The 23281-nt window shown below is 44.0% G+C and overlaps 1 protein-coding gene across 1 annotated transcript in view; it reads right to left on the reverse strand.

Annotated features, from left to right (window-relative positions):
* LHFPL4 (LHFPL tetraspan subfamily member 4) overlaps window positions 1-23058 on the reverse strand; it is a 34758-nt gene extending 11700 nt beyond the window's left edge. Inside the window, exon 1 of the mRNA XM_040246176.1 lies at window positions 22650-23058. Coding sequence (XP_040102110.1) covers window positions 22650-23055 — 406 coding nt within the window. The 5' untranslated portion in view covers window positions 23056-23058. The remainder of the gene's footprint in view (window positions 1-22649) is intronic.
* Window positions 23059-23281: the final 223 nt, after the last annotated feature.

Genomic DNA, 23281 nt, shown 5'->3' on the forward strand with positions numbered 1-23281 from the left:
ATTGTTTTCTTTAAAATGTGTGTGTACTGTAAATGTGCCTTTATATAAAGCTTTTTAATTATGCATTTTATGGTTAGTTATTTTAGCAGAGTTTCATTATGATACCATTACACTATCCTCAAGGGACATCCACGGGGCCAGTCACTCCTAGAGGGAGGCCTTTGTTTACGCTTAGCTGGCCCCTCCATGCCTGATGTACCACAGCTGCTACCCATTACTAGGAGGTCAGATTGGATGGCCCCCAGGGCTTTCTTTTCCTGAGCAGTCTCCAAAGAGGTTTGCTGTGGACTGAACTGGGTCCCCACAAAAGTGATATTTTGAAGCCCGAGTGAAAAAGTTGGCTTAAAGCTCAACATTCAGAAAACGAAGATCATGGCATCTGGTCCCATCACTTCATGGGAAATAGATGGGGAAACAGTGGAAACAGTGTCAGACTCTATTTTGGGGGGCTCCAAAATCACTGCAGATGGTGACTGCAGCCATGAAATTAAAAGACACTTACTCCTTGGAAGGAAAGTTATGATCAACCTAGATAGCATATTCAAAAGCAGAGACATTACTTTGCCAACTAAGGTCCGTCTAGTCAAGGCTATGGTTTTTCCTGTGGTCATGTATGGATGTGAGAGTTGGACTGTGAAGAAAGCTGAGCGCCAAAGAATTGATGCTTTTGAACTGTGGTGTTGGAGAGGACTCTTGAGAGTCCCTTGGACTGCAAGGAGATCCAACCAGTCCATTCTGAAGGAGATCAGTCCTGGGTATTCTTTGGAAGGAATGATACTAAAGCTGAAACTCCAGTACGTTGGCCACCTCATGTGAAGAGGTGACTCATTGGAAAAGACTCTGATGCTGGGAGGGATTGGGGGCAGGAGGAGAAGGGGACGACCGAGGATGAGATGGCTGGATGGCATCACAGACTTGATGGACTTGAATCTGAGTGAACTCCAGGAGATGGTGATGGACAGGGAGGCCTGGCGTGCTGCACTTCATGGGGTCGCAAAGAGTCGGACACGACTAAGCAACTGAACTGAACTTAACTGAACTGAACCTTCAGTGTGAGAGTATTTGTGGAAGAGGCCTTGGGGAGGTAATCAGGGTTAGATGAGGTCATGAGGGTGGAGCCCCATGATGAGATTAGTGGAGCAGCCCTGAAGAGATACCCCACATCTAAGGTAAGAGAAACCCCAGTAAGACAGTAGGTGTTGCAAGAGGGCATCAGTGGGCAGACACACTGAAAACATAATCACAGAAAACTAGTCAATCTAATCACACGGACCACAGCCTTGTCTAACTCAATGAAACTAAGCCATGCAGGGCCACCCAAGACGAGCGGGTCATGGTGAAGAGGTCTGACAGAATGTGGTCCACTGGAGAAGGGAATGGTAAACCACTTCAGGATTCTTGCCTTGAGAACCCCATGAACAGTATGAAAAGGCAAAATGATGGGATACTGAAAGAGGAACTCCCCGGGTTGGTAGGTGCCCAATATGCTACTGGAGATCAGTGGAGAAATAACTCCAGAAAGAATGAAGGCATGGAGCCAAAGCAAAAACAATACCCAGTTGTGGATGTGACTGGTGATAGAAGCAAGGTCTGATGCTGTAAAGAGCAATATTGCATAGGGACCTGGAATGTTAGGTCCATGAATCAAGGCAAATTGGAAGTGGTCAAACAGGAGATGGCAAGAGTGAACGTCGACATTCTAGAAATCAGCGAACTAAAATGGACTGGAATGGGTGAATTTAACTCAGATGACCATTATATCTACTACTGCGGGCAAGAATCCCTTAGAAGAAATGGAGTAGCCATGATGGTCAACAAAAGAGTCCGAAATGCAGTACTTGGATGCAATCTCAAAAACGACAGAATGATCTCTGTTCATTTCCAAGGCAAACCATTCAATATCACAGTTATCCAAGTCTATGCCCCAACCAGTAACGCTAAAGAAGGTGAAATTGAACGGTTCTATGAAGACCTACAAGACCTTTTCAAACTAACACCCAAAAAAGATGTCCTTTTCATTATAAGGGACTGGAATGCAAAAGTAGGAAGTCAAGAAACACCTGGAATAACAGGCAAATTTGGCCTTGGAATACGGAATGAAGCAGGGCAAAGACTAATAGAGTTTTGTCAAGAGAACGCACTGGTCATAGCAAACACCCTCTTCCAACCACACAAGAGAAGACTCTACACATGGATATCTCCAGATGGTCAACACCGAAATCAGATTGATTATATTCTTTGCAGCCAAAGATAGAGAAGCTCTATACAGTCAGCAAAAACAAGACTGGGAGCTGACTGTGGCTCAGATCATGAACTCCTTATTGCCAAATTCAGACTTAAATTGAAGAAAGCAGGGAAAACCACTAGACCATTCAGGTATGACCTAAATCAAATCCCTTATGATTATACAGTGGAAGTGAGAAAGGAGATTTAAGGACCTAGATCTGATAGATAGAGTGCCTGATGAACTATGGATGGAGGTTCATGACATTGTACAGCAGACAGGGATCAAGACCATCCTCATGGAAAATAAATGCAAAAAAGCAAAATGGCTGTCTGGGGAGGCCTTGCAAACAGCTGTGAAAAGAAGAGAAGCGAAAAGCCAAGGAGAAAAGGAAAGATATAAGCATCTGAATGCAGGGTTCCAAAAAATAGCAAGAAGATATAAGAAAGCCTTCCTCAGCGATCAATGTAAAGAAATAGAGGAAAACAACAGAATGGGAAAGACTAGAGATCTCTTCAAGAAAACTAGAGATACCAAGGGAACATTTCATGCAAAGATGGGCTCAATAAAGGACAGAAATGGTATGGACCTAACAGAAGCAGAAGATATTAAGAAGAGGTGGCAAGAATACACAGAAGAATTGTACAAAAAAGTTCTTCACGACCCAGGCAATCATGATGATGTGATCACCCACCTAGAGCCAGACATCCTGGAATGTGAAGTCAAGTGGGCCTTAGAAAGCATCACTACGAACAAAGCTAGTGGAGGTGATGGAATTCCAGTAGAGCTATTTCAAATCCTAAAAGATGATGCTGTGAAAGTGCTGCACTCAATATGCCAGCAAATTTGGAAAACTCAGCAGTGGCCACAGGACTGGAAAAGGTCAGTTTTCATTCCAATCTCAAAGAAAGGAAATGCCAAAGAATGCTCAAACTACCGCACAATTGCACTCATCTCACACGCTAGTAAAGTAATGCTCAAAATTCTCCAAGCCAGGCTTCAGCAATACGTGAACCGTGAACTCCCTGATGTTCAAGCTGGTTTTAGAAAAGACAGAGAAACCAGAGATCAAATTGCCAACATCCGCTGGATCATCAAAAAAGCAAGAGATTTCCAGGAAAATATCTATTTCTGCTTTATTGACTATGCCAAAGCCCTTGACTGTGTGGATCACAATAAACTGTGGAAAATTCTGAAAGAGATGGGAATACCAGACCACCTGACCTGCGTCTTGAAAAACCTGTCTGCAGGTCAGGAAGCAACAGTTAGAACTGGACATGGAACAATAGACTGGTTCCAAATAGGAAAAGGAGTACGTCAAGGCCGTATATTGTCACCCTGGTTATTTAACTTATATGCAGAGTACATCATGAGAAACGCTGGACTGGAAGAAGCGCAAGCTGGAATCAAGATTGCCAGGAGAAATATCAATAAGCCCAGATATGCAGATGACACCACCCTTATGGCAGAAAGTGAAGAGGAGCTAAAAAGCCTCTTGATGAAAGTGAAAGAGGAGAGTGAAAAAGTTGGCTTAAAGCTCAACATTCAGAAAACGAAGATCATGGCATCTGGTCCCATCACTTCATGGGAAATAGATGGGGAAACAGTGGAAACAGTGTCAGACTTTATTTTTTGGGGCTCAAAAATCACTGCAGATTGTGACTGCAGCCATGAAATTAAAAGGCACTTACTCCTTGGAAGGAAAGTTATGACCAACCTAGATAGCATATTGAAAAGCAGAGATATTACTTTGCCAACAAAGGTCCGTCTAGTCAAGGCTACAGTTTTTCCAGTGGTCATGTATGATGTGAAAGTTGGACTGTGAAGAAAGCTGAGCGCTGAAGAATTGATGCTTTTGAACTGTGGTGCTGGAGAAGACTCTTGAGAGTCTCTTGGACTGCAAGGAGATCCAACCAATCCATTCTGAACGAGATCAGTCCTGGGTGTTCATTGGAAGGACTAATGCTAAAGCTGAAACTCCAGTACTTTGGCCACCTCATGCAAAGAGTTGACTCATTGGAAAAGACTCTGATGCTGGGAGGGATTGGGGGCAGGAGGAGAAGGGGATGACAGAGGATGAGATGGCTGGATGGCATCACTGACTCAATGGATGTGAGTTTGAGTGAACTCCGGGAGTTGGTGATGCACAGGGAGGCCTGGTGTGGTGCGATTCATGGGGTCACAAAGAGTCGGACACGACTGAGCAACTGAACTGAACTGAACTGAACTGAAGAATATACATCAGGGCTTCCCTAGTGGTCCAGTGGTGGAGAATCACCTGCCAAGGCAGGGAGCACAGGTTTGATCCCTGGTCTGGGAGGATCCCACATGTCACTGGGCAGCTAAGCCCGTGTGCCACAACTACTGATGCGTGTCTAGAGCCCGTGCTCCACAAAAAGAGAAGCTACTACAATGAGATGCCCATGCATCCCAACAGAGTAGCCACCGCTCACTGCAGCTAGAGAAAGTTCACAGCAACGAAGATCCAGCACAGCCCAAAATAGATAAATAAAAATAAATCTTTTAAAAAGAGATACCAAAGAGTTTGCTCTCTCTCCTCACCTGCCATGTGAGGACACAGCAAGAAGGAAGGAGGTAGCTGTCTGCAGGCCAAGAAGAGGACTCTCACCAGAACCTAGGTCTTGGAATTCTAGTTTACAGAACTAAGAGAAAATAAGTGTAAACCACGCAGTCTATGGTATTTTGTTGTTGTAGCCACATGCAACAATTTGGATGCATCTTAGAGTCATAACACTGGGGAATACTGAATGCACTTACATAACATTCATACTGATAACCCTGGTCACTTCTGAGGAGGGAACTTAGGGGCTGAGGACAGGACAGGACAGAGACGTTGCACTGCTAAGCTGTGGCCCCTTCTGAATCCAGGACCACATGAATAAGTGACCTACTGAAACCATAAGGTAGGTGGGAGCTGACCGCTAATAAGTGACTGTTGCCAGAGATTTTTCACTCAGAATGAAATAATTAAAGCAGCAAAGAATCAAAATGCACAAGCCAAATGAAACTCACAGAAATAATGAATTAATCACACACACAAAAAAACATAAAACCAAAAATCTCTAGACCCCTATTGACTGAGCTTGCCAATTTCTAGGAATTTATCCTAAGAAAATGCTCAAGAATGTACTCTTAAGATTTAGCTATGTGGATGTCTATCACGTCATTATTTGCAAGAAAGAAAAGAAGGAAGAGATGAGAAGGAAGGCAGAGGGGGAGACATAATAAAAGAAAGAAGGAAAGAAATAAGCAGCTAATTATCCACCATCACAGGAATATTCTTTCATACCATGGAATACTATTCCCCTATTAAATTATATTCAGTAAGATTTAATGATACAGAAATTACTCATGATACATTAGCTTTCAAAAGGATGTGAAAAATAACATACAATATAATTTCATTTTGGGGATACTTACATGGTTATAGCAATAGTTATATAAATTTACCACACTAGGTCCTATGCTAAGTATCTTATACATATTACTTCACTTAATCCCCACAACACTCTGTGGAATAAGTGCTGTTATTATCTTCTTTTTACAGTTGAGGACATAGAGGCACAAAGAGGTAATCCAAGTTATCTAAGGCCACAGAGCTGGTAAGTTACAGAACCAGGATTTGGATCCAGCCAGTCTGGCTCCAGAGCCTGCTCATAACCAGTACTCTATACGATTGCAGACCAACAGTTAAGATGACTGCTTCTGGGAGGGTGAGATGACGTGTGTAATCTTGCTTATCTATAGTCTCCAGTGTTCATACAAAGAACAATGATAATTTGACAAAGCTGTAGGTGAGAGATACGGAGGGGCAGTATAGCACAGGATACACGGATGGCTGCTCATGTCCTGTATCCTCTGTGAGCCCCTTCCTCACCTTTACGAAGGTTTTTCTAGTTTGGGGCTGAGAGGAACCTGGAAAACGGTCTGTGTTGGCACTGTGACCACAGCTTTCCAAGGGAGTGCTTCCCCAGGCCCAGTGCACCGGGGGCTGTAGGGAGAACAACCCTCTACCCCGAGACAGAGATTGTCCTCATGTCCTTCGCACCAGCTCCGTCCTGCCCCTCCCAGGGCAGGGGCTTGTGGCATAGGGGAGACGGGGTCTCTTAACAGTCACCCCAACCCGCTGGATTTGAAGATCCAGGTCCAATCTTAGCGCTTCTGTCAGCTGGGGAGCTCAGGGGTGGGAATCCTGTGCTGGGGCTCCCCACGGCCCCCCCCCAGCCCCCAGATGACGGAGGCACCCTGACTCCTCCCTTTCCCTCACCCCCACATCCCATCCACTTGCAGGGCCGACTGGCTTGACCTCCAAAACGTATCTCGGGCTGACCTCTTTTCTCTGTCTCCACTGCAGCCATCTGTCGAGGTCGCGTGGTCTCCCTCCCGCGTGACCGCAGCGACTCCTAACTGGATTTTCTGCTCTCAGCCTTGCCCTCTCTTCGTCTGCTTTCCAAGCAGACAGTGCCATTCACTCACCTGCTCAACACCTTCCCAAGTTGCCCCTTACACTCAGGGTAATCCCTGGGGCCTCGTCCTGGACTGTGTGGCCCACAGGCTCCCCCTACTTGCCTCCAAGCCACTTGGCCTCTGGATCCCTACACTCTTGCCACACTGCACCTCCTTTCCAATCGTTATCCTAACACTAACCCTAACTACCTTTCTTGTTCAGCCCTACCGCCCCTGCCCTGGAGGTCCTGGCACTGACTATTCCCTTTCCCTGGGCCACTTCCTCCAAGCCATTCAGTCCCTGGGTTGTGGTTCCTGATCTCCAGGAGACTACAGTTTAGTCAGGGGACTGTTAGGAACACAAATAATTGGATCTGGTGTCACAGATGCTGTTACAGAGAAATGGGGTACCTGTCACTTTGTGCAGTAATGATAATATTTGGGAACAATGTTTACCGCACCACCCCTGGGTCCAGCCTGCACAGAGCCCTCGCATGGCCTCTGGACAACCCTGGAATCCGCTGCCTGCTGCATCCCCCGCTGCCCTGGCTCAGCTCTGCCACACTTAGCTCAAGGACTCGGGCAGAAGCCCCTGCTGCTCTCCCTGCTTCCTGCCTCACTCCTCCAGTCTGGCCCAGGCCCATCCAGGTGGCCCCATCCCTTCCCCGTCCCCTCTGGCTCCTCCAGGAAGCTGTCCTTTCTCGGGGCTGTTCTTCTCAGCTTCTCTGTTGCTAATTTGAGCAGCTGCTCTGGCTCCTCTCTCCAAGCCGCCTTTTCTGGCTCCTCCTCCTCCTTGCATCTGAAAGGTTGGTGTTTCTGGGCTGGCTCCTCTTTTGCTTCCACACGCTCTCTCCTCTTCCCCGGGCCATTTCACCCACACTCAGACTCACATCTGCATCTCCAGCTGAGACCGCTCTCCTCAGGCCAAGGCCTGAAAAGCCAACAGCTGTCAGACCCTTCCTCTGACAAATTCAGCATTTCCCAGACTGAGCAGATCTCCTGCTGGGTCCTTTGGGCATGACATTCCAAGACACAATCGTTCAGCGAGGGGACCTGGAATCATCTGCAAGAGCTGCCTGTCTTCACCTCGCCCCACCAGACACACACCTGCTGGGCTCCTAAATAGGTCTCCTCCTTCCCCTCCTCCAGCCTCAGCCCCTTTCACGTGGGCCACTGCCACTGCCCTCCACCAGGCTCCTGATCTCCCATCAAGCCTCCCTCCAGTCTGTTCCCTGCAGCAGCTGCCCAAGTCATCTTGCTAAACCCACATCTGGCCCTGATCATTCCCATGCCTACATGTAATTGCTCAGAACCTAGGAATAAGACCCCAAATTCCAAGGCCAAAGTTTCTAAGCTCCTTGCTTTTCTAGGTGTATCTCCCAGTTCTCAATTTTCAACCTTTCTTTTTGTTTTTTTAATTGACGACAATTTTACCTAGATTCACTCTAATCTTAACTTCCCTCCAGTCCCAGAAGATTAGAGACCCTTCTTTATTTTTAAGATTTTTTTGATGTGGACTATTTTTAAAGTCTTTATTGAAGTAATTACAATATTGCTTCTGTTTTATGTTTTGGTTTTTTCATCACAGGGTATGTAGGATCTTTTCTTCTCCATCAGGGATCCAACCCACACCCCCTGCATTGGAAGACAAAGTCTTAACCACTGGATATGAGCTAGTTACTATTATAGTCTCCATTTTATAGTGGAGGAAACTTAAGAGTCAGAAATTGTATAACCTTCCAAAGGACACTTTAGTTGGTAATGCCACACTCAGGATTCAAATTCAGGTTGGCCCACCACTGAATATGCTGCCTCCAAAGGAGTGGGTGGTGGAGCTAATACTTAAATCAGAGCTCATCATCTGTTTATTCAATAGACACTCTGTGCCAGGCAGACTCCTAATCCAGGGCTCTCATTATGCCATTAAACAGGTCTGGGATTAAAGGTTCATAATGATGGATAAAATGAAATGGAAATGAAAAGAATAAAACAAAAATAAAAGACTGTCAGAATAAGGATAGTTCAGCCCTCAACCTCTTTACATCTCCAGCCCATCCTCTCTACCAACAACCAGATCTATGCTTCCTACCCCAACTCAAAAAACTCCATGACCTTTCTAGGTACTATACTACACTCAGGAGCCATACCGGAAGAACTGGTAATCTGCTTAAGCTGAGAAAAGTAGAATTTCACCATGGAGAAAACACCCATAGACAAAATCAAAAAATAAACTGATGGATAATATTTGCAACTCATATCACCAAGAGCTAACTTTTAACTTATAAAGAGTTCTTACAAATCAAAGAAGGAAAATACCATTAGCTTGGTAGAAAAATATTTATGAACTGACAGTTTACAGAAAAAAACAGGAACACCTTGGAAATATTGTGGGTTTAGTTCCAGACCACCACAATAAAGCGAATATCACAATAAAGCAAATCACACAAACTTATTTTTGGTTTCCCAGCACATATAAAAGTTATGTTGCCACTATACTGTAGTCTATTAAGTGTACAATAGCATTATATCTTAAAAAAAGTACAAACTTAATTTTAAAATCCTTTATAGCTAAAGTAAATGCCAAAACAATTACAAAGGTCACTGATCACAGATCAACCATAACAAATAAAATAATGAAAAAGTTTGAAATATTGTGAGAATTACCAAAATGTGATAAAGAGACACAAAGGGAGGAAATGCTGTCGGGTAAATGGCACCAATCAACTTGCTCAACACAGGGTTGCCACAAAGCTTCAAATTGTTAAAAAAAAAAAAACAAAAAACAATATCTGTGAGGTGTAATAAAGTGAACTACAATAAAATGAGGTTTGCCTGTATATATAAAAGGCACTCAACCTCATTCCTAAGAGAAAGACAAATTACTACCATAAGAGTACTTTTTGCCCATTGGGTTGTCAAAAATAAAATATTTGATAACTCATTCAGTTGGCAAGAATGTGGGGAAGCAGGTACCCTCATACACTGTTACTATGAGTGTATCTTTGTGTAACTTCTATGGAGGAGCCTATGACTGAATCTGTCAAAATTGTAAACACGGAGACAAGTTAATCTGGCAGTTCCACTCTCAGTTCAGTTCAGTTCAGTTCAGTCACTCAGTCGTGTCCGACTCTTTGTGACCCCATGAATCGCAGCACGCCAGGCCTCCCTGTCCATCACCATCTCCCGGAGTTCACTCAGACTCACGTTCATCGAGTCCGTGATGCCATCCAGCCATCTCATCCTGGGTCGTCTCCTTCTCCTCCTGCTCCCAATCCCTCCCAGCATCAGGGTCTTTTCCAATGAGTCAACTCTAGGTCTTTATTTTATCCTAATACTTACATATGTGTCTTAATTATTTATATACAACATTATCCATTGAAATATTATGGCAAGATGTTCTAAACAATTTAAATATTGATTTCTAAATGATGACACATCCATACAAAAGTATATTATAGGAATTCCCTGGCAGCCCAATGGTTAAGACTTTGCCTTCCAGTGCAGGGGGTGTCAGTTCAATCCTTGGTCAGGGAGAACTAAGAATCTCCACATGCCTCATGGCCAAAAAATCAAAAACATAAAACAGAACCAATATTGTAACTAGTCCATTAAAGACTTTAAAAATGGTCCACACCAAAGAAATCTTGGGGGGAAAAAGTATACTATGCAGCTCTTAAAGAAAAAGATCTCTATACACTGATCTGGTGCAATTTCCAAACGTGTTGTCGAGTTTAAAAAGCAAGACAAACCAACTGTTTAGTATCCTACCATTTGTGGTGGCTTTTAAATATGTCCACAACTTTTAAAATATACTTCTTTTCAAGAGGAGGAGCTGAATTCGCCTTCCCTTGAATGTGGGCTGGATTTAGTAACTCACTTCTAAAAACAGAGTGTGGCAGAAGTGGTCTGTGATGTCTGAGATTAGAACATAAAAGGCAGTTGCTACGACAAAGAAGGCAAGAAGGTACAATGGAAAAAAGATAGTCTCTTCAGCAAGGGGTGTTGGGAAAGCTGGACAGCCACATGTAAATCAATTAAATTAGAACATTCCCTCACACCATATACAAAAATAAACTCAAAGTAGCTTAAAGACCTAAATATAAGACATGACACCATAAAACTCCTAAAAGAGAACATAGGCAAAACATTCTCTGAAATAAAGCGTAGCAATATTTTCTTGGATCAGTCTCCCAAGGCAAAAGAAATAAAAGCAAAAATAAGCAAATGGAACCTAATCAAATTTAAAAACTTTTGCATACCGAAGAAAACCATCAACAAAATGAAAAGACACCCTACAGAATGGGAGAAAATATTTACAGACTGTGCAGTTGACAAGGGGTTAATAACCAAAATATATAAATAGCTCATACAACTCAAAAGAACCAAATAATCCAATTTTTAAATGAGCAAGGCAGAAGACATTTCTCTGAAGAAGACGTACAGATGGCCAATAGGCACCTGAAAAGATGCTCTACATCACTATTAGAGAAATGCAAATAAAAACCACAATGAAGTATTACCTCACACTAGTCAGAATGGCTAGCCTCAAAAAGTCTACAAATAATAAATGCTGGAGAGGATGTGGAGAACAGAGAACCCTCCTACACTGTTGGTGGGAATGTAAATTATTGCAGCCACAATGGAGAACGGTATGCAGTTTCCCTAAAATACTAAAATTAGAGGCAACATATGATCCAGCTATCCCACCCCTGGACATATATCCAGAAAAGACCAAAAAAAAAAGGTGATATATGTATATATACACAATGGAATATTATTCAGTCATAAAAATAATGAAATACTGTCACCTGCAGCAACATGGGGGGACTCAGAGAATATCATATAAAACAGAAACATACTCACAACTAGAAAACCAACTTACTGCTACCAAAGGGGAAAGGGAGAGGGGAAAGGAATAAATTAAGACTAAGGGACGAACAGACACAAAATTCTATACATAAAATAGATAAACAACAAGGATTTACTCTATAACACAGGGAACTATATTCAGTATCTTATAATAACTTAAATGGAATATAATCTGAAAAAATATATAACTGAATCACTTTGTTGTTCACATAAAACTAACACAATATTAAATATTGTGTAAATCAACTATACTTCAGTGTTTTTTAGAAAAAGGCAGGATGATGCCCAAAACAATCTTGAAAAAGGAACGCAGTTGGAGGACTCACACTTCCTGATTGGAAAACTCACTAGAAAGCAACAGTCATCAAGACAGTCTGTTACTGGCATAAGAGTAGACACACAGATCAACAGAACAGAAGTGAGAGTCCAGAAATTAACCCATAGTCAGTTGATTTTAGGTAAGGGCGCCAAGACCATTCAACTCAGAAAGAACACTGTTTTCAATAAACACTGCTGGGACAACTGGGCAGCCACAAGTAAAAGAATGAAGTTGAACCCTTACCTTACACCATACACAAAAATGAACTCAAATGAATCAGAGCCCTAAGTGTAAGCATGAAAACTATAAAACTCTTAGAAAAAAACATACAGGGAAATTTTTGTAACCATGGATTTGGAAACGGATTCTTAGATATGACGTCTAAAGCACAAGCAACAACAACAGAATGATAAGTTGGACTTTATATAAATTTAAAACTTCAGTGCTACAAAGAACACTATCAAGAAGGTGAAAAGATAGCCACAGAATACTAGAAAATATATGCAAATCATATATCTTTTAAGGGACTTATATCAAGAATAAAAAGAACTCTTACAACTCAATAGTCAAAAGAAAAATAACCCAATTTGAAAATGGGTAAAGGGGAAGGGGATGTAGAGAGGAAAGAAATAGGTGAGTGAAAGATTAAGAGGTACAAACTCCCAGCTGCAAAATTATGGGTATGTAAGGTACAGTGTGGGGAATATAGTCAATAACTATGTAATATCTTTGTATAGTAACAGAGTAACCAGAGTTATCATGGTGATCATTCTGAAATTTATAGAAATATCAAATCACTATGTTGTATGATAGGAACTAACATAGCACAGTAGGTAAATTATACTTTAAAAAATCAGAAAAAGAAATCAGATGACTTGTGGTTATCAGAGGTGGGGGTGGAATGAGACAGAATAGGATGAAGGTGGTCAAAAGGTACAAACTTCCAGGGATAAGATAAATAAGTACTAGGAATATAATGTACAGTATTATAAATATAATTACCACTGTTGTGTATTATATATGAATGTTGTTGAGAGTAAATCCTAAAAACAAACAAAAAAGAGTAAATCACAAGAGTTCTTATCACACAAAAAATATTTTTCTATTTCTTTAATTTTGTATCTACATAATCACTGCAGATGGTGATTGCAGCAAAAAAAAATGAAATTAAAAGACGCTTACTCCTTGGAAGGAAAGTTACAACCAACCTAGATAGTATATTGAAAAGCAGAGACATTACTTTGCCAACAAAGGTCCGTCTAGTCAAGGCTATGGTTTTTCAATGGTCATGTATGGATGTGAAAGTTGGGCTGTGAAGAAAGCTAAGCACTGAAGAACTGATGCTTTTGAACTGTGGTGTTGGAGAAGACTCTTGAGAGTCCCTTGGACTGCAAGGAGATCCAACCAGTCCATCCTAAAGGAGATCAGTCCTGGGTGTTCATTGGAAGGACTGATGCTGAAGCTGAAACTCCAATACTTTGGCCACCTCATGCGAAGAGTTAACTCATTGAAAAGACCCTGATGCTGGGAAGGATTGGGGGCAGGAGAAGGTGATGACAGAGGATGAGATGGCTGGATGGCATCAACAACTCGATGGACATGAGTTTGAGTGAACTCCAGGAGATGGTGATGGACAGGGAGGCCTGGCGTGCTGCGATTCATGGGGTTGCAAAGAGTTGGACACGACTGAGCGACTGAACTGAACTGAACTGAACTGAAGATGATGGATGTTTGCTAAACTTATTGTGATAATTATTCATAATATACGTAAGCCAAATTATGCTGTATGCCTGAAACTTATACAGTGCTATGTGTCAATTATATCTCAAAAAAACTGAAAGGAAAAAATGGGCAAAGGACTTGAATAAATGTTTCTCCAAATAAGATATGCAAATGGCAAACAAGCATGTGAAAAGATGTTTAATCATTAGAGAAATGCAAACCAAACCCACAGTGAATTATCAGTTCATACCCACTAGGATGGCTATAATCAAAAAGTCAGATTAAAAAAAAAAGATAATAACAAGTGTTGATGAGGATATGAATAAGAACTCTCACACCTTGCTGGTGGGAATATAAAATGATACTGCCACTTTGAAAAACAATCTAGCAGTTCTTCAAAATGTTAAAGTTGACACTTGAGCCAGCAGTTCCACTCCCACATATATATCCAAGGGAACTGAAAACATGTATCTACACAAAAACTTGTACACAAATATTCACAGCAACAGTATTCAAAATAGCCAAAAGATAGAAACAACCTAAATGTCCAACAGCTGATAAATGGATAAACACAATGTGGTATATCCATACAGTGGGATATTATTCAGCCATAAAAAAGGAAAGAAATATTGACATATGCTACATCATGAATGAACCTTGAAAACATTATGCTAAGTGAAAGAGGTCAGTCACAAAGACCACACATTATATGATTCTATTCACACAAGTGGAGATGGAAATGGCAAGCCACTCCTATTCTTGCCTGGGAAATCCCATGGACAGAGAAGCCTGGTAGGCTACAGTCCATGAGACTGCAAAAGAATCAGACATGTCTTAGTAACTAAACAACAGTAACTAAACAATTTATACAAAATGCCCAGAACAGTCTTACTAGATAAGAGAGTAGGTTAAAGGTTGCTTAGAGAAGGGAGAAGGCAATGGCACCCCACTCCAGTACTTTTGCTGGAAAATCCCATGGATGGAGGAGCCTGGTAAGCTGCAGTCCATGGGGTCGCTAGAGTCAGACACGACTGAGCAACTTCACTTTCACTTTTCACTTTCATGCATTGGAGAAGGAAATGGCAACCCACTCCAGTGTTCTTGCCTGGAGAATCCCAGGGACGGGGGAGCCTGGTGGGCTGCCGTCTATGGGGTCGCAGAGTCGACACAACTGAAGTGACTTAGCAGCAGAGGAGGGAGAGAATGGGGATGGTAGGCTTAGGGGGTGACAACCTAAGGGTATAAGCCTTCTTCTTGAGGTGATGTAAATATCTTAAAATCAATTGTGGTAATGGTTACACAACTCTGTAAATATACTAAAAACTACTGAATTGTACACTTTATACGTGTGAATTTTGTGACACATGATTTATATCCCAATAAAGTTGTTGCCAAAAGAGGGGGATGCGCAATGTATCTTCTTCTTTCTCTCTCTCAGATCACTTATTCTGAGGTCTCCTCCAACCCAAATCAAGCTTCAACTGACCCCAGTCCTCACTGAGGTCTTGGGTGCAACTTCATGAGAGACCTCGAGCCAGAACTACCCATCTAAGCTGCTCCCAAATACCTGTGACTCACAGAAACAGAGATAAGAAATGAGTAAGCCACTGGGTTTGGGGGTAATTTTCTCTGCAGCAATAGATAACTAGTATGCCGTTGATGAAAAAAAAATTGTTGGCATTTGCTTGTTTATTTATGCAATTTCTCAGAAAGGATACTCAAGAAATGGTAAAAGTGTTTGCCCCTGAGAAGAGGCCCCTGGGAAGAGACCTCTGGGAGAATCCCTGAGGGATGAGAGCAGGGAGGACACATATGTGATTGTACGTCATTTTATCTTTTGAATTTTGTTTCATATGCAATGTATTAACTTTTCCAAAAGAAAAACAAAAGTCAAAGAATTTTAAACACTTTTTAAAAAGTCAACAACTATCCGCTGCTTATAAAGTCTAAACTCCTCAGTGTGGTGTACAAGTCATCCATGGTGCAGCCCTTGTCCATCTTCCCAGTCTCAGCTCTCACCTCCCTTCACACTAATTGTTCGTGGCGCCAGAAATGCACCAGGCTTTCCCCTCCTCCGCACCTTAAATCATACTGTCTCTTGTGCCTGGTTCCACTTCTCCTTCCTCCCCATCCTTTAAGACTCATCTCAAACGCTGTTACTTTTTTGGAAGACTTCCCTGGCTGTCCTTAATGTGTCAGAAGTGCGTGCCCCCAAGACACCCTTGCGTGATTCAGTCATTTCCTATGTCATCCTACAGTGTGATGATCTGATTTCTTTCCTATATCTCCCATTAGACTATGAGCAAGGACTCCTTTTTTTTTTCCCCTTGGCAATACCATGGGCTTCCCTGGTAGCTTGGATGGTAAAGAATCCGCCTGCAATGCAGGAGACCCCAGTTCAATTCCTAGGTTGGGAAGATCCCCTGAAGAAGGGATAGGCTACCCACTCCAGTATTCTTGGGCTTCCTTGGTGTCTCAGATGGTAAAGAATCTGCCTGCAGTGAGGGAGGCCTGGGTTCGATCCCTGGGTTGGGAAGATCCCCTGGAGGAGGGCATGGCAACTCACCCTAGTATTCTTGCCTGGAGAATCCCCACGGACAGAGGAGCCTAGCAGGTTACAGTCCATGGGATCACAAAGAGTCCGACACGACTGAGGGACTAAGCACAGCGCAGCACAAACCACGCAGCATGCAGAACTTTCCTGACCAAAGATGGAACCCGCGCCCCCTGCAGGGGAAGTTCGGAATCTCAACCACTGGACCGCGTGGGAAATTCCTGGGAAAGAGGACTCACTCAGGCTTCCCTGAGCCTAACACACAGAGGAGGCTGTCAGTAAGAGGACTGGTGTGAGAAGGGTGTAGGGAGAGAGGGAGCAAAGCAGAAAATGAAAGAAGGGAGGGAGGGAAGGAAGGTGAAAGCAAGAAAGAAGGAAGAAAGGAGAGTTGGTGGAGAAAGAAAAGGAGGGAGGGAAAAAGGATAGGAGGAAAGAAAGTCCCCACATGTGCTCAGCAGTCTCACTGCATACAACAAAGACTCTCTAGATGAAGAAAACCCCAAACCAGATGTGACACATAACCCACTGAAGTGGGGAGGAATGTGGATACATATTCTAAGCTGTAGTGACGTCACTGTTTGTAGCACAGAGACCCCTGATGATTTAGGACACACACCTTAGGCTGGAAGATGCTCACCTCTGATCACTACCCAACCCCCGGTGTCGCTGTCAGTCTCCCCAGCTCCCACTCCATCTCACATGCTCTCTTCTCCATGGTGATTCTAGCACCAGTCAGTGCCCTGCACATAGTAGGCCCTCAACACTGAGTAAATGTGGTCAGAATCATCTCCCTTCTGTAGACAGAAGGGTCTCACTTTGTGACCGTGAATCTGTCTCTTCTCTCTGGAACTCAGTTTTTTCATCTCTACAGTGAGGGTGTGGAGCCAGCTGATGAGTAGAACCCTTCCCAGCTAACAGTCCTTGGCTTCTCAAGGCCTCTGATCAACTCAGCAAGTCCAGAGTCTTTCACCTGAGCAGCAGGGACTCCTCACAAGCAGCTCTTCACTCAGACTACATCACAGGAATAAGAGTGACCATTCATCGGTTGATCACTGTACACCAGGAACCCCACTCAGCATTTCAGCCCCATGGCTTCATTTCTTTCTTTCCATCACCTCTGAAGTAGGTATATAATCATCATCTTACCAAAAAGGGAACTGAGAATCGGAGAAGAAACCCCATTTATCCAAGGAACACAACTGGGAGGTGGCAGAGCAGGAATTCTAAGTCCTCCACCACTTCTCCACACTGCCCCCTCTGACCCTGAACCAGGCTTCCAGCCAGCAACCTCCCCTTGGCTAACCTCACTCAGCCCACAGATAAGCACTCAGTACATTGACCTTACCGTTGTAATGTGTGTATTCACATCCTGGGTCCCAGTTTAGGGGTAAAAACAGATTCTAGATCCATTTAGACTCATATGAAGTTTCAGCTCCTCCCTTCGCTAGATGTCTGACCTTTAAACAAGTCATTTTAACAGATGAAGAGCAAATGACATAATAAATGTGAAAATGGCTAGCACCTCGTAAATGGGAAAGACCAGATAAAGCACAGCAGAGAGATTCTGACAAGCCCTGAAAAGCTGACACCTCACTCCACAAAGAGCCACCTGAGTCTCCCAGTCTTTCCACTTAGCATTCAGCTCTTCTGGCAAATTTGTCCTGTCTTTATTCCCATCCTGAATGTTCCTTTATAAATCCTTCATAAATCCTTGGGCTCTCAAGTTAGACAGACAGGGTTACAATTCTGGCTCAACCACTTACCCACTGTATGACCTTGGACAAATGACTCTCCTTTCTGAGGCTCAGTGTTCTCACCGATGAAATATTCATTAGGGTAGCTACTCCATAGGGAGGTTGTGAGGAGTCAATAATAGTATACATGTAAATGTTTAGCATGTGGTCAAGCATATAATAATAAAGGCTCAGAAACTGTTAACTGTTTTTTCGTGAATAATAACAGTGGTCATAGCTTTGAACTACCTGCTGATTAAAATTTAAAATTTCTGACCCAGTGCTCAGAGCCTCGCACACTGGAGAGCCATCATTCCTTCCTGGCCCTGTTCCCTGCTGCTCCCCTAAGTGAAGCCCACACTCAAGCCAGATGTGGCTTTCTCCCCTCTGTCTCTCCACCATGATCTTCCCCTCTGTTCAGAATGCTCTCTCAAACCTCACATCTGGGCACACCCAGCTCTCCTCAAGCTTCACCTCCCCAACAAGCCAGCAGCCTCCTCAATTGCCCTGGGTTTCCACAGCACCTAAGGTTGAGCACATATTAGTGCTCAGACTGTCCAGGGGGAGGTTTCTGTCTGCAACTGTCTAACCTACAGTACCTCTCCTCCAGTGATCACACCTGATTCCCCTGTGTGGGAAGCTCTTTCTCCCCTATCAGTTCATGTGTCCCAGGAGTGGGCATGTGGCCGAGACCTTAAACAAAGTCTCACTGATTCATTAAGAGGTAGACGCTTGACCAAAGCTGAGCCAATCAGAATGAGCCCTGGAACTTTTTCTGCAATCACTGAATAACAGGTGTTCTTTTGCCCACAGGCAGTGTTGAGTTGAAGCAGTGTAAATTCAGAGCTGCTGGTAGCCATACCTATCACCTTCAAAAGAGAAGTGAACTTAACAACAAGCCAACACAGAGGAATCAGAAAATGGAGAGAGACTTATTTTTAACGACATTATTTGAGCATCTGGATCCATCCATGCCTGAAGCCAGTGCTCCTGACTATTAATGTATGTGAGCCAAAACCACAACCCTCTTTCAGTTCAGTTCAGTTGCTTAGTCATGTTCAACTCTTTGCGACCCCATGGACTGCAGCACGCCAGGCTTCCCAGTCCATCACCAACTCCTGGAGCTTACTCAAAATCATGTCCATTGAGTCGGTGATGCCATCCAACCATCTCATCCCTTGTTGTCCCCTTCTCCTCCCACCTTCAATCTTTCCCAGCATCAGGGTCGTTTCAAATGAGTCAGTTCTTTGCATCAGGTAGCCAAAGTATTGGAGTTTCAGCTGCAGCATCAGTCCTTCCAATGAATATTCAGGACTGATTTCCTTTAGAATTGACTGGTTGGCTCTCCTTGCAGTCCAAGGGACTCTCAAGAGCCTTCTCTAGCACCACAGTTCAAAAGCATCAACCCTTTGGTGCCCAGCTTTCTTTGTAGTCCAACTCACACATCCATACATGACTACTGGAAAAGCTATAGCTTTGACTAGACAGACCTTTGTTGGCAAAGTAATATCTCTGCTTTTTAATATGCTGTCTAGGTTGGTCATAGCTTTTCTTCCAAGGAGCAAGTGTCTTTTAATTTCATGGCTGCAGTCACCATCTGCAGTGACCCTGGAGCCCAAGAAAATTAAGTCTGTCACTGTTTCCATTGTTTCCCCATCTATTTGCCATGAAGCAATGGGATGATCTTAGTTTTCTGAATTGAGTTTTAAGCCAACTTTTTTCACTCTCCTCTTTCACTTTCATCAAGAGGCTCTTTAGTTCTTCTTCACTTTCTGCCATAAGGGTGGTGTCATCTGCATATCTACCCCCTTTACCTTATTTTAATTTACTTAAGTCAGCTTGAGTTGGCTTTCTGTTACTTCACTGAGAGAGTGCTGACCAATATAGTGATTCAGCTAGACGGTAAGCTTCCTGTGAGCAGAGATTGTGCTTTATAGACCTAGGAGCCTTGAAGTCAGAGTTGATCTCAGTGTTGCAGCACCTAGCAGAGGGATGATCACTGAGCAGGTGAGAAATACAGAAGGAAATAAATATCTCTTTGTATTTTCCCAATGGTCCAGTGCTCTGCACTCAGAAGACTCTAAGATATTTAGGTAAAGGGACTTCCCAGGCGGTCTAGTGGTTAAGACTCCATGTTCCCAATGCAGGGGGCAGGGTTTTATCCTTAGGAGGGGAACTAATATCCAATATGCTTCATAATGCAGCCAAAAACAAAAACAAACAAAAAACATGAGTAAATGTTCACTTGAACAAAAACTATACAACAGGCATTCTATTTTTTTTTTTGGGGGGGGGTGCTGCATGGCATGCGGGATCTTAGTTCCCCAACCAGGAATTGAACCCATGCTGCTTGCAGTAGAAGCACAGGGTCTTAACCACAGGACTGCCAGAGAAGGCTCTCTACTTATGTGATACAAACAAGGTCCTCTTCTCTGCAGTTTCTCTGAGGATGACTGATTTCTCCCTTTCTAAGTAGAATGATCTTAGTGAAAGAGGTATTCTAGGAACCCCACATGGCTGAAAGATATATTTTAAATCCACTAATCTGACTGATTAGTCCCCCATTGTACAGATGGGAAAACTGAGATTTAAGCTAAAAATGGTTGCTTAACACTGCATGGTGAGTCACAGGCAGAATTAGCTAAGATACACACACACACACACCCCAGCACAATGCCATGACTAGTAGTCCAGTGCTCCGGCCCCTGCCCTTTATTAAGCAAAGTGAATCAATTACTTACTCAGAGCTCAGAAATCTCTAAGTCAGATAGAATGAACTGCTCAACTCTGATAACCACCTTTGGAGTGGGGCAGTAAGACACGGGAAAGAGCACTGGGCCAGGAGTCAAGCCTAGTTTACTCTATTACTGGCTGTGTGACCTTCACTTCTCCAGGCTCAGTTTCCTCTCTCTAAGATAGGAGTGGAAGAAGGCAGGGTTCAAAGAAGCTGATTTCTCAGATCGCTGAAATTCTGTATTTACATGGGGTTGTTGGATAGTTCATCAAATCCCCAAGTTTAAACCCACATGGATTACAGAGAATTGGAAGAGCAAGAGGTCAACAACCCATCTGCAGACTACAAATTAAAGTTCAGGAAATGGGAGTTCCAGCTGAGTTTATATTCTTTCTGGCTCGCCTTATAAGAGTAGAATGGAAATCACTTTCTGGGAATTGACAGATACCCCCCCACACACATCCTACAATTCTCCTTTCTCATTTTCTCCAGAATCTTAAAAGACCTCCATCTAAGTTGATTGTAGTGAGATGGACTTGAAACAACCCCATCAGAATGTCCATACTGAATAAATGCTGACTTCTGCAAGGCAGTCCTTTTGAGAGCCTGATTAGTTCTTCCAATGAGCCCATAATTCCTCCAAGCATTTGTAACAGTCCTCCTAGGCAAGCAAACCAGTCTCCTGATTTTGCTTTCACACCTTGACTTTCATCTCCAGCGACCATTCTCAATTTGATCACCTCCTGTGTTTTCTACACTTGGCCATTTCCAAAAACCAGAGACATCCTTGAAAAGATGGTATTTTTCCCTCCATGACAATGTTCAAGAGCATATGCCTCACAATCCAAAGACAATTCCTTACAGTGTTTTAAGCGGTGGAATCATCAGCAAGTGACAGAACACCTTCTACAGGAGGTCTCTTTTGAAGGGGCTGACACTTGTTGAATATCCTGAGATACTTATTTTTAAAAACCATCTTAGCTGCATAATCATCACATTTTTCCTTTTCTTTCTCAACCCTGGAATGCTCTAAGCTTTTTCCTTCACCATATCTTCATCAGTCTTCCTCCTCCATATCCCTGCCATATCCTGGCCCCATTCTCCCCAGCCCAACTCTCTTCTCTGCCTGCAATTAGGCAAATGCCCAAGTTGCTGAATCTTCAAAATCTGTCTTCGATTGAAAGGTAAGCAGGGTTGGGGGGAGGGGGTCTCTAATGGATCCTGGAAAACTGTCTCAGCAGTTCCTACTCCCAAAAGGCCCTTCTCTGGTCTTTAGGGCAAGGTGTCTGTCTTAGCCAAACATTTCAGAGAGTCCCCAAAGACTCATTCTCACTAGGCATGGCACCAGGACCCTTTCTGCCTTTGGGGTAGGGGTGCTGGAGACTTGCCCTCCAGAGACCCATGTTTCCAGGTGTTGTCAACCACCCACATTTCAAACATTGGATAGACACAACAGACAGCCTTCTCCAACCCCCCTCATCTTTTCACAGCACTTCATAGTTTACAAAATACTTTTTCATGAGTATTTGGAATCTTCTCCACTGTTTTACAGATGAGAAAACAGAGCCTCAGAGAAGTAAAGTGAAACATCGAAGTTGATAACATAAGCAAGTTAAAGGTCAAAGTCAGACCTCTTGATTCCCCATCTCATGCTTTTTTTCAGTGCAACAGAAATCGCTCACATATAGAGTAACTCCTCATTCAGACAATTATTTCCTCTAAGACAACCAAAAGATACTCTCAGAGACCCTCAGAAACTCAGACAAAATGCTTAACACATCAATAAACGCAATCTTCCCACATCCAAGCACACAAACCTATAGACAGCTCTAAGCCTCTGCCCTCTGCCCCAGCGTGTCTCTCTCATAGTATCCCCTCCCCAGTGGCTACTGAGAGTCAGTGAAGGAGGTGTGTCTTTAGACAGAGGAGCAGAATCTATCTCTGACTCCTTCAAAAAGGGGTCTCGGAAGAAAGGAGCCCCGTCCTCGGCGTCTGTTCTAGGGGTCCCGCCCCCGCCCCTCCCCTACCTGCCAAGAGCTGCATCCAGGCGCAGATCTTGTAGACCGTGGCCGTGTTGCAGAAGAAGAAAAGCGCAAAGCAGGTGATGCAGCCGAGGATCAGCACCATGGAGAGCAGCACGAAGAAGGCGGCCGCCTTGAAGGCGCCGGACGGGATGGTGCTGAAGTCGGTGAACGAGCCACGGCAGGTGAGCTCTCGGCCCGCCAGCCCGCTGCCCACACAGTAGTGGAAGAGGCCGAAGTAGCCAGGTTTGGGGGTGCTCACGCTGTCGCCCACCCAGTAGGGCTGGATGAAGACCACCACGTTGATGATGGCGAAGCAGATGGTGAAGATGGCCCATAGCACGCCGATGGCCCGCGAGTTCCGCATGTAGTGCTCGTGGTAGAGCTTGGAGGCCTCCTGCGAGGGCAGCATGGTGCCCGGGGGCGGGGCCGGCGGCGGCGGCGGCGGCGGCTGGCGGGGGCCGCCGGCCCGGGACCGACCGCCGGGCTGCCGGGCGGGAGCTGGGGACGCACGCGAGAAGCGGCCCTGAGCCGAGGGACCCGCGAGGACGGGGCCTGGGGCGGAGCTGAGCGGACCCGGGGGGCTGGTGTGGAGGAGCTGGGAAGGGGTCGTGAGAGTCCTGGGGAGGGGTCGGGGG

The sequence above is a fragment of the Oryx dammah genome, unplaced genomic scaffold, assembly GCF_014754425.2.
Source record: "Oryx dammah isolate SB20612 unplaced genomic scaffold, SCBI_Odam_1.1 HiC_scaffold_9, whole genome shotgun sequence".
Lineage (NCBI taxonomy): Eukaryota > Metazoa > Chordata > Mammalia > Artiodactyla > Bovidae > Oryx > Oryx dammah.